The 12,439-nt window shown below is 40.1% G+C and overlaps 1 protein-coding gene across 2 annotated transcripts in view; it reads left to right on the top strand.

Annotated features, from left to right (window-relative positions):
- Window positions 1-3,543: 3,543 nt before the first annotated feature.
- Window positions 3,544-12,439, top strand: part of REC114 (REC114 meiotic recombination protein) — a 158,295-nt gene continuing 149,399 nt past the window's right edge. For both annotated transcript variants that reach the window (XM_059657642.1, XM_059657651.1), the window contains exon 1: window positions 3,544-3,703. In XM_059657642.1, the coding sequence (XP_059513625.1) occupies window positions 3,545-3,703 (159 nt within the window). In that variant the 5' untranslated portion in view covers window position 3,544. The remainder of the gene's footprint in view (window positions 3,704-12,439) is intronic.

Below are 12,439 nucleotides of genomic sequence, written 5' to 3'. Positions count from 1 at the left end.
TACCCTAATATATATATATATATATATATATATATATATATATATATATATATATATATATATATATATATTGCAGATTTGTCTTTTAAAAAAAAACACAACACCCATTAAAATATGAAGTAATTTGCTTCATTTTCTGCCTTTCAACTAGATTATAAGCTTCAGAAGGTTAGAAGCCACATATGCTTTGTTCTCTACTATATCCCCAGCACCCTGTACAGTTTGTAGGATCTCTTGAATGCTCAAGTCACATTTGTTAATATCATAGGTTTTTAAAGAGCCTCTGTTATAAACTGTGGCTTTCTATCTCTCTTTGCAGACATGGTCTGTTCTTGGCAAATGCTGGTTGCCCCAGAAGCTTGAGCAGAGGTGTATTGTCTAGGATGGGAGCTTGAAGGTGGGAACCAGCAATGCCCTAGGTGTCCTTGGGCACTGATAGGCTCCCAACTGTGAGCACCATCTGCTCTTGTGAAGGGTGTCTGACAACATGGAAGGTGAGAGCCTCTGAGACCAAATGTCAGACTCCCATTTCCATCCTTCTGCCTGTAGGGAGCCACAGGAAGTAATTTTAACCCTGCAAAAGGAAAGTACCAACATGTGTGCTGCTTTGTAACTTACCAAGTATTCTCCCACAAATGATTTTATTTTATCCTCCCTATGACCCTGTAGGTATGTATTTACTAATCCTATTTTACAGAGAGGTTAAGCGATTTCCCCAAGGTCACACAGCTGGCAAGTGGTGGAATTGGGCTTGAAACCAAGTTTCTGACCATTTACTACCATATTAAATGCACTACTGCTGTGTCATGTAAGGACCTTCAGCAGTTTCTGAAATCTGACCCCTTCAAGCTCTACTGGACTAATGGAAAGATAAGTGACAAATATCCCTTGCCTTGGATAAATAAATTTCAGGAGCAATTTATTCTATATATTCCTGAAAGATTAACCTGCCTGGACAACCATTATGATAGTCACTGCCCCATGCAAATTTTCCATGCTCCTCACCACCTACAAAGTTCACTCTTCTTAGCTGCTGTTCAGTGCTCTTCTGCCCAGTTCAACTTTGTGGCCTCATCCCCCCAAAACCTTGCCTTTTGGCTGTTTGTCACTATCCTCATCTCTGCAATTTTTGCTTCTCAACTTATTCTTGATATGGAAAACCAGTTTTTTCCATCTTCCGTTGGGAAACTTTTTGTCACCCTTCAAGTTAGGACTGAAATGTCACTGCCATTCCCATTCATAGTTGTTTACTTCATCTGAATCCTTTGAGCACATGGTGTATACTTTTCACATGGCAGTGTCAGGTATCATGAACCTCTCTCTGCCTTCCTTATTAGATCCCAAGGTTCTAAAAGACTAGATGCATGCCTTACCCATTTCCGTAACCACTATGGGGAACTAGCATAGCTACACACTGTACATATTTAATCAGTGCTGTGTAGAGTAAATACCACCTCTCCGACCATTGTCTGTGCATTTAATACCCTTTGACATGTGTAGTTTTATTCTTTTTTAATTTATTTTTTTAATATATTTTATTGATTTTTTACAGAGAGGAAGGGAGAGAGATAGAGAGTTGGAAACATCGATGAGAGAGAAACATCGATCAGCTGCCTCCTGCACATCTCCTACTGGGGATGTGCCCGCAACCCAGGTATATGCCCTTGACCGGAATCGAACCTGGGACCTTTCAGTCCGCAGGCTGACGCTCTATCCACTGAGCCAAACCGGTTTCGGCTGACATGTGTAGTTTTAAAAAATGTTTGCATTATAACTTTATTTTATGAGTATGGTTAATATAGCCCCCACTTTCGATATACATTGTGTGGACGAAAAGGGGCCACATGCTGACCTGACAAGCTCAGGAGAGGCCTGCATGGCAGTTTTGCAGACTTGGAGACCTAAAGTAACCACAAAGGATGGTCTGAAATTAAACCTTAACTAAAAGCAGTTATGGTGGGCAGTTACGTCCTAAGCCGATATCTTCACTGATAAGGTCAACCTTTACCGTAACTGAGCCTATCTGTCTTTTTGCATCTATGATAACATGTCCTTGGGATGTCTGGGTAACTTGTGATTTCCCTGTATCTGGAGCCCCTGGGGCACAACCAGGTGTTCTGAGCCCAGGACAGATGCAGCAGATTCTTTCATTTATCATGTTAATTGTTCCTGCACCCACCTAAGTATGTGTCCATCATTTTACTTTTTATCCTATCACAGAAGTTCTCCCCCCCCCGCCCCCCCCCCCCCCTTCACTCAATCCCACCTCCTTAAATCTGTCACCAATGAATTTAATGTATAAATACAATTGTAACCCCGCCATTCTTCGGAGCATTATCTCAATTTGTTGAGGTTCTGCTTCCCGGCATATGTCGACAGTTTGGCTCAAATAAACTCACAAAAATTCTTTACAGGTTTCAATGGTTTTTTCACGTTAACTATTGCTTCTGATTGACAGACTGGATTTGACAGACTAAATTCTTTGCAAGTGGAGTGGATACATGGAGAGATTGTGGAGTCTACACTTCTACACTTCTACTCTGGCTGTGTAACCTTGGACAAACTGCTTCTTCTCTCAGGGCCTTATTTTATCTACATCTGTTCAATAAGGGAAATAATCTGTTTTGCTTCTTTATTTCATCACCAGAAATAACAGATGTAGAAGTGCCCTGTCGACTACAAATCTCCCAGACCTGCCATTTAGTTGACCTGCTGTTTGAGACACACCTTTTATTGACGGCAGCATTCCATCCAAAAGTTCTCTCTCTTTTTTTTTTTTTAAATATATTTTATTGATTTTTTACAGAGAGGAAGGAAGAGAGATAGAGAGTTAGAAATATCGATGAGAGAGAAACATCGATCAGCTGCCTCCTGCACATCTCCTACCAGGGATGTGCCCGCAACCAAGGTACATGCCCTTGACTGGAATCGAACCTGGGACCTTTCAGTCCGCAGGCCAACGCTCTATCCACTGAGCCAAACCAGTTTCGGCCAAAAGTTCTCTTTTGGAAAGAACTTGGCGGTCTGAAGGCAGTAGATTGGGGGGGGGGGGGGGGGGGGGGAGGTGCTGCAGGATGGTGAGGAAATGACCCTACTTGAGGCTGAGTTGTGGTGGGTTAGAGGTGGGCAGGGTCGTTTTCATCTGAAAGATCGCCTGCGGGAGGAGAGCACGCTGGTTTTGGCAGTCGGAGAGCCACATCGTCCAGCGTACAATTACGGGGCGTTGGCCCATTTCCGGAAATGTGTCCTGAGGGAAGGGGAGGGCCTGAATGCTGCAAAGGTGGAATCAACTATCATTTATGGCGGCCCAGGCCCACTTCACGTTGGAAGTCACCATCTCCGTTTTGCCCTCCAAGAGCACCAGCCCGCAAAGGCCAGAGCCACACCCACAACCCCCGCCCCCCAGCAAAGCCCCAGCAGGAGTCTTCCGGGCCCGCCCATTGGCTTGCGCTCGAGGGGAGGGCGGGCCCTAACACCTCACTTCCTGATTGATCGCTGCGTGATTGGCAGACGCCCGCGGGCTGTGCGTTCCAGGAGGCCGGACATGGCGGAGGCGGGAAAAAAGCAGGCGGGCCTCGGGCTGCCAGGTGGAGACGCGGCACAGTGGCCTCTGCAGCGGTATGGCCGTTTCATGCCCCTGGGCACAGGAGAGCCATCTGGAGCTGGCCTGGAAGCTGGGGTGGCCTCTTCCCCCACGTGGAAGGTGAGGCCTGAGGGCAGGAAAGGCCGCGAGGCTCACCCCCGCGGGGATGGAGGGAAGACTGGGCCGCCGCCATACCTTACAGACGGGCCGAATGCCACGTAGACAGGAGGAGGGGACACCGAGGGATTGGCAGAAATGGTTAGCAGACAGCTAACAAAGAAAATCGATAGATGGTAGTATAAGGCATGATTGGAACCCAATACGTTCTCAAATAACATATTCAGAGATATCTTTGAGCATCAATTATGTGTTAGATATTATTCAGGAGATTGGGACTTATCAGTGGACAAGATATAAATGATCTCTACCCTCATTTATGTGTTTAGTCTAGTGGAGAATTAGTACTTATCTAAATAGCAGTATAATTATGTAAACCAATTCCACATCCCTCATGTGGAGGGAGGTTTGGATAGTCCAAGTTATGGACAGCCAAGCCTTTACACAGGACAATTTGAATCCTAGCATTGCCACGGAATACCTGTGACCTTTGTGAAGTTACTTATCCTTTCTGTACCTTAGTTACTTTATCTTAAAAAAAAAATTATAATACCTACTTCAGATTGTTGTATTGAGTATATTTAAATATATAAATCATCCAAAAAGAGTGCCTAGGATAAAGTTATATAAGGGTTTGCTGTTATTATTACTATAATTTTTTTGCCCTAGTGTTATGTTTTAACACTATGGGTTACTAGGCAGTCAGTTCCTTTTGGTCTAGTTTGATTATTGCATATGGCCTCTGGGGTTTTGGGGTGTGTGTGTGTGTGTGTGTGTTGTTGTTGTTGTTGTTGTTGTTGTTGTTGTGATTAGGACAGCAGCGGTTAGAAGAAGAGTAAAACAAAACAAATATTCCAGGTAGAGGACACAACATGTGCAAAGACCCTGCATCTGGAGAAACCCTAGCATGTGTAATGTACATAGAAAAAGAGTAGGGCTAGTGCTTATGGAGAACAAGGGGAATGATAACATGAGATGAGGTTGTCTGGAGAGACACATAGGTGCCTTATGAACATTGTCCTAAAAGCAATAGGAAGCCACTGAAGGGTTTTAAGTAGGAGTATTTTCACCTTTGGGAGATCACTCTGGCTGAAGTATGGAGGCGAAATTGGAAGGGAGTATGTGTAGATTCAGAAAGATCACACTTAGCATGCTATTGCGATGTGGTAGGTGATAATGACTTAGTCTGGAGAGTGGGGGTGAGAAGGGAAGATGACAGTCGAGGTGGGAAACTGAGCACACAAAAGCTATCTTTTGGAGGCAAAAAGGACAGGACTGGAGATTGATTGGATAGAGTGGTGAGAGTAAAGGACTTCTGGGTTTCTAGCAGGAGCAACTGGGTAGATGGTTTGGGGATGAGAAACATGTTGGGAGACGAACAGTGAGGGAATAATCCAAGACTTCAGTTTTTAATGAGTTGAGTTTAAATATGTTTACGAAGCGTCCAGGTGGAGATGTTGAATAGGTAGTTGGGTGTACTGTTCTAGACTCAGAAGAAAGATATGATCTGGAGGTGTAAAAGTGGTGTTGGCATGGAAGTGTGTCATCAGCATGGAAGTGTGTCATCAGCATGAAGGGGATGTTTATAGTTATGAGATTATCTGAGATTCCAGGACCAAGCCCCAAGATAGCGTTTGTAGGTTAGATAGAGGGTACAGAGTCCCTAAAATTTGACAAGGGACAGAGTTGAGAGGCACCCAGGAGAGTTAAGAGGGAGAGAACAATTAACTTTGTTGAAAGATGTTGCAGAGTAAGGGAAAATGATAACTACAGCGTGTCCATTGGATTTAGCAGCACGAAGGTCCTTATGGTCTTTACCAAGAATGGAGTGGGAGCCAAATGGGGTGGGCTGAAGAGTGACTGGTAGGTGAGGAAGTGGAGCCATTGTGCATAGTTCTGAGAGACTTTGCTATGAATGTGAGTAGAGAGGAGGCTTAATTGTTCACCAAATTCTAGAATATTAGAACTAGAGGCACTACTTAAAGCTTAAAAATCAATATATCTAGCACCATAAAAAAGGCATTAAATACCTAGTTGTACTCTTGTGGGATGCTGTACCCTGAAAAATTATATAGGCTGCAAATGCAAAATGAGGTGAATAAAGAGTTAAATACAAGAATAACTGACCTATAAAAAGATCTTATACAGGGTGTCCCAAAAAATTATCTATACACCTTAACAGCTGATAGTGCAACTTTAAAAATGCAATGTATTTTAATAAACACTGCCTTTTATAAGTGTTCAAAGTATGTGTATACATTTTTGGGACAACCTATATATCTAAAAACAAACCAACCTGGGGATGTTTAAGGGCATATTTAATTTTTGAGACTACCCAACAGATTCCTTGATACCTGCTCTTAACACCTTCTAAACCCACTCTCCTGAAACATCTGGTTTGGGAACATTGTCTCAGATCCAGCAGTAATACTTAGATTCTTATCCTGTAACCCAGAGGCCATGGGCATTTGACCTTTTGAAGGAGTTGATTGTCATTACATCTTCCCCCTTCTTTTTGCAAAACTCTTCATAATTACTTATACAGAGCAGCGCTTTTCAAGTTTTCAAATGTTCGGCTTAAAGCCATGGCTGCAATGAAAATAGATGAGGTTGGCTTTTGTAGTGCTTTTGAAAAGTGAACATTTGTACCTTCCTTTGAATCTGTGCTGAACCATCTTACCTGCTGTGATCAGTTTCAGCTTAGATCTGTCATTTTTAATTTTTTTGAAAAATGAATGAGAAAATAAGATTTGTTCTATTTTGCAATAATAATAATAATAATAAGTGAGCCTTCTAAAGAACTGCACTTAAGTTCCATGTGAATTTCTTATTTTAAAAATGTGCCACTCTTAATAAAAAATGCTAGGTGAAGTATAAAAATGTATTATTTTGGTCCTGGCCAGTGTGGTCCAGTGGTTGGAGCATTGACCTGCACAGCAAAGGGTCTCAGGTTTGATTCCCAGTCAAGGGCACATACCTTGGTTGGGGGTTCGCTTCCTGACACACCCCACCCCCGTGGAGGCAAACAATCAATGTATGTGTCTCCCTCCCTCCCTCCCTCCATCCCTCCCTTCCACTCTCTCTCTGAAAAGCAATGGAAAAAATATCCTTGAGTGAGGATTAACAGCAACAACAAATTATTATTTTGGAGTATAGTCATTCTGGTCTTTTTTTTTTTTTTTTCACTAGGGAGCTTTCAAGTTTAACCTATTATGAGTTTTTTCATTTTTTCCGAATTATGTGGAGAATCTGATCTCCTAGTATTTTAGTTGTTCGATTACAGAGAAGACTTTCATCATAATGGTCATATGCTAAGGCAAAGATGTTGAATCAAGAGAAAAAATGAATAGTACAACAAGAAGTCTGTGACATAACATTCTATATAGAATAATATAACTTAGTTGTCTGAATTGAATTATTCTTGTTAAAAGTTACTATCTGGACATAAATTAACCACAATTTGGAAGCAAACAAACTTTTTGTAACGCTGTAAGAAAAATCAACAGTTTAGATTTTAAACTTTAGAACTATGTTATTCAGATTTCAAGGCTTATATAAATCACTTGGGGATTCTTTTTTAATGCAAATTCTGACTCAGTATGGGAACTAAAATTCTGTAGTTCTTACCAGCTTCCAAGTGATGCTGATGCTGTTGATCCTAGGACCACAGTTTGAGAGGCAAAAGTTAAGAAGAATGAAATGGGCAGCCATGAGTAAAATTAATAAAATTACTAAAATGAATGAGGTAAGGCAGTTTCATAATAAATATGCAAATGTTTTACTAATAGGGTTAATATTTAAACCATCTGCCATTTAAGGGGAATGAGAAAATGAAATACAAACTTGAACTTCATTTTAATTCCTCACATCTGTTAGCCCAACCCTTCTAAAAACGATGGTCATAATAGCAGATTGGTCCATTTAATGTATTTTATGTCTGAATATAATTCATTTTAATTTGAGAATAATTTTGAAATGTGATGTTAATTGCAGGTTGCTTTCAAATTAAAGTTTTACTATGTTTCCCAGATCCCAAGGATTTTTCAAATATGCCCTAATTTGGTTGAACCTGACAACTTATTTTTTCATTTCAAAGGGAAAATAAATCATTCTTTAATTTTGATAGGAGGAACTTAAAATAATTGCCCTACTTAGAAATTACAAAATAGAATGTGAAGTTTGTACTTGAAATGAACTTTATTTTATTTTATTTTTTTTTTAAATATATTTTATTGATTTTTTACAGAGAGGAAAGGAGAGAGATAGAGAGTTAGAAACATCGATCAGCTGCCTCCTGCACATCTCCTACTGGGGATGTGCCTGCAACCAAGGTACATGCCCTTGACCGGAATAGAACCTGGGACCCTTCAGTCCACAGGCTGACGCTCTATCCACTGAGCCAAACCGGTTTCGGCTGAAATGAACTTTAAAGTATGAATTCAACATATGATATATTTTGAGTTCTCTTAACTGTCCTTTTTTTCTTTGTATTCCTAGTGCTTACATAGTTCCTGCATATGATAGGAATGGTAAATGTTTGACTGAATGGTAACTTCTCTGAACTTTTCTTATAAAAATGTAATAATTATGACATTATAGCTACTATTTATTAAGTATTTACTTTGGCAAATTTCTTACAGTGGCCCTATGAAGCAAATATTATTATACCCATTTTATAGATAAGTGAAATTAAAACAGAGAGGTTCAGTGGCTTACCCAGGAACACAAAAATAATAAGTGAGAAGAAAGAATTCAGACTCCGTGTTTCCTGTTTCCAAAGCATGTGATTTTAACCCACTATGTTATTTGTCTTAGAAGTGTCAATATTTCTTTATTTTTAAATATTTTGTGAAAGTATTTATTAAGAACAACTTGAAACAATAGAATTATGAAAAAGAAATTTTGAGATATCACCATAATTTTTATTAATTAAAAGCCATCAGAATAGAAAATTTAATAGTTCAATCATGTACTGAGAATTATTTAATTTTTAAATTAAAAAAATTTAAATTATAGTTGACATTCAATATTATATTAGTTTCAGGTATAGGGCTAAGTGGTTAGACATTTATATAACTTACAAAGTGGTCCTCCCGATAAGTCTAATACCCACCTGACACCATAGCAGTGTTAATATTTTATATGAGGCATAGCAGTTCAGTTATGTGGATGAGGAATTCTACCCACCTGATAACACAGCAGTGTTAATATTTCATATGAGGAATAGCAGTTCAGTTATGTAGATGAGGAATTCAGAGATCAACATACAGGGTAAAAATAATAAATAACTGTTTTTAAAAGATAATCTAAGGTTTATTAAGCCCCTACAAAAATTACTATTTTAGGGTTTGTTTTTTTCATTGAAAAAATATTTTTTAATTGCAAGTTGAAATCCCAGGTTTACAATATAGTGGTTAGACCTTTTATAACTTCAGAAGTGATCTCCCTGTCCTGGCCAGTGTGGCTAAGTCAGTTGGAGCATCATCCCATACGCTGAGAGATGGCAGGTTCAATCCCCAGTTGGGGGTGTGCAGGAGGCAGCTGATCAATGTTTCTCTCTCTACTTTTTCCTCTCTGAAATCAACTTAAAAAAAAAAAGTGGTCTCCTTGATAATTCTAGTAAGGCAGCTGATTGGTATTTCTCACATCTCCTTCTCTCTCTTTTTTCTTATTTCCTCCCTCCCTCCATTCCTCTCTCTGAAGTCAATTAAAAAAAAAGAGAGATCTCCTTGATAATTCTAGTAACCACTTGTCACCATACATACATAGTTATTACAATACTAGAGGCCCGGTGCATGGAATTTGTGCACTTGGAGTGGGGTCCCTCAGCCTGTCCTGCACCCTCTCGAAGTCCGGGAGCCCTCGGGGGATGTCCAGCTGACAGCTTAGGCCCCATCCTGGGGATGGGGCCTAAGCTGTCAGTTGGACATCCTTAGCACTGCCACAGAGAAGGGAGAAGCTCCTGCCACTGCCACTGAGCTCACCAGCTATGAGCCTGGCTTCTGGCTGAGTGGCGCTCTCCCTGTGGGGCGCACTGACCACCAGGGGGCAGCTCCTGTGGTGAGCATCTGCCCCCTGGTGGTCAGTGCGCGTCATAGTGACCGGTCGTTTCGCCATTCGGTCAATTTGCATATTTGCCTTTTATTATATAGGTCTAGAGGCCCGATGCATGAAATTTACACAAGGGGCTCAGCCCTTGCAGCCCTGGCTGCCTCGGCCCTCGCAGCCCCAGCTTTGTCAGGGAGGTCATCTGGATGGTTGTCCAGAAGGTCATCCAGAAGGTTGTTCTGCTGGCTGGTCTAATTAGCATATTAGCTCTTTATTAGATAGGATTACTGACTATATTCCCTATGCTGTAATTTAAATCCCTGTGACTATTTTGTAACTGCCAATTTGTAGTTCTTAAGCTCTTCCTGTTTTTCACTTATCCCCCTACCCCCTCCCATCTGGCAACCATCAAAATGTTATCTGTATCTATGAGTTTGTTTGTGTTTTGTTTCTTTGTTTTTTAGATTTTACATGTAAGTGAAATCATAGTATTTGTCTTTCTCTGTCTGACTTATTTCACTTAGTGGAATACCCTCTAGGAGGTCCATCTGTGTCATTGCAAATGGTAAGATTTAATTCTTTTTATGGCCATGTTATATTACAGGGTATATTTCACCACATCTTCTTTATCTAGTTGTTTATTGATTGGCACTTAGGTTGTTTCCAGATCTTGGCTATTGTATATGAAATGCCCTTTGTCTTAAAGTCTGTTTTATCTTATATAAGTACTGCTACCCAGCTTTTACTTTCATTTCCATTTGCATGAAATATCTTTTTCCACACCTTAACTTTCAGTCTGTGTGTATATTTCCATTTGTAGGCAGCATATGTAAGGGTCTTGTTTTTTTATATCCATTCAACCACTCTACATCTTTTGATTGGAGTATTTAATCCATTGTAATTATTGATAGGTATGTAGTTATTGCCCTTTTATAATTTATATTTTTTATCTTCTTCCTTCTTCTTCTGGAAGAAGACCCTTTAACATTTCTTGTAATACTGGCTTGGTGGTGATGAACTCCTTTAGCTTTTTTTTATGTGTGAGAAGCTAATGATTCTCATTTCACCTACTTTTCCCCTAAGTTCATTATCCTTTGATTCTAAATGATAGCTTTGCAGGGTAGAGTAATCTTGGTTGTAGGTCCTTGTTTTTCATTACTTTGAATATTTCATGCCAATTCCTTCTGGCCTGAATTGTTTCTGTTGAGAAATCAGCTGACAGTCATATGGGAGCTCCCTTGTAGGTAACTAACTGCATTTCTCTTGCTGCTTTTAAGATTCTGTCTTTGTCTTTAATGGTAGGCATTTTAATTATGATGTGTCTTGGTGTGGACCTGTTTGGGACTCTTTGCTTCCTGGGCTTGAGTGTCTATTTTCTTGCCAGATTAGGGAAGTTTTTAGTTATTATTTCTTCAAATGGGTTTTCAATCCCTTGCTCTCTTTCCCTTCTGCTACCCCGATGATGCAAATGTTGTTATGCTTGATGTTGTCCCAGAGGCCCCTAAAACTGTCCTTATGTTTTACTATTTTTCCTTTTTGCTGTTCTGACTAGGTGTTTTCTCTCCCTTGTCTTCCAAATCACTGATTCGATTCTATGCTCCGTTTACCTGCTGTTGATTCCATCTAATGTATTGCTTTTATTTATTTATTTTTAAAATCCTCACCTGAGGATGTTTTTATTGATTATTTTAGAGAGAGGGTAAGGGAGAAAGAGATATGGAGGGAGAGAGAAACACCAATGTGAAAGAGTAACATCAATTGGTTGCCTCTCATACACACCCTGACTGGGGATTGAATCCACAACCTCAGTATGTGCACTGACTTGGAATTCAGCCCAAAACCTTTCAACATACAGGGTGACTCCAACCAGCTGAGCCACCTAGCCAGGGCTCTTTTTTTTTTTTTAATTGAATTAATTGGGGTGACTCTGGTTAACAAAGTTATACAGGTTTCTGGTGCACAGTTTACCAGCCCAAATCAAGTTATCCCCCTAGACCAGTGATGGCGAACCTATGACACGCGTGTCAGAGGTGACACGTGAACTCATTTTTTGGGTTGATTTTTCTTTGTTAAATGGCATTTAAATATATAAAACAAATATCAAAAATATAAGTCTTTGTTTTACTATGGTTGCAAATATCAAAAAATTTCTATATGTGACACGCACCAGAGTTAAGTTAGGGTTTTTCAAAATGCTGACACGCCGAGCTCAGAAGGTTCGCTATCACTGCCCTATACCCTCTTCCCCCTCCCTCCACTTCCCCAGCAATCATCACACTGTTGTCTGTGTTCATGAGTTCTTTCTCTTTATTTTCTTCTTTGCTCAATTCCTCCACCCCTCACCCAGTCCCCTTACCCCATCAGCTGTCAGCCTGTTCTCTATCTATGAGTCTGTCTCTATTTTGCATTAGTTCATTTTGTTCATTAGATTCCACATATGAGTGAAATCATATGGTACTTGTCTTTCTCTGACTGGCTTATTTCACTTAGCATAATGCTCTCCAGGGTCATTCATGCTGTCGCAAAGGGTAAAATTTCCTTAAAATGTATTCTTCATTTCTGACTGGCTCTTTTTCATTGTTTCTATCTGCATTTTATGTTTCCCAGCTCTTTGTGTAAGTTCTCACTCATTTACCTACTCTTCCCCTAAGTTCATTGAATATCCTTATAGATAGTGGTTTTGAACTCTGT

This window comes from Myotis daubentonii, chromosome 1, assembly GCF_963259705.1.
Source record: "Myotis daubentonii chromosome 1, mMyoDau2.1, whole genome shotgun sequence".
Classification (NCBI taxonomy): domain Eukaryota; kingdom Metazoa; phylum Chordata; class Mammalia; order Chiroptera; family Vespertilionidae; genus Myotis; species Myotis daubentonii.
The sequence above is the reverse complement of the archived record's forward strand: the minus strand, read 5'-3'. Positions and strand labels throughout refer to the sequence as shown.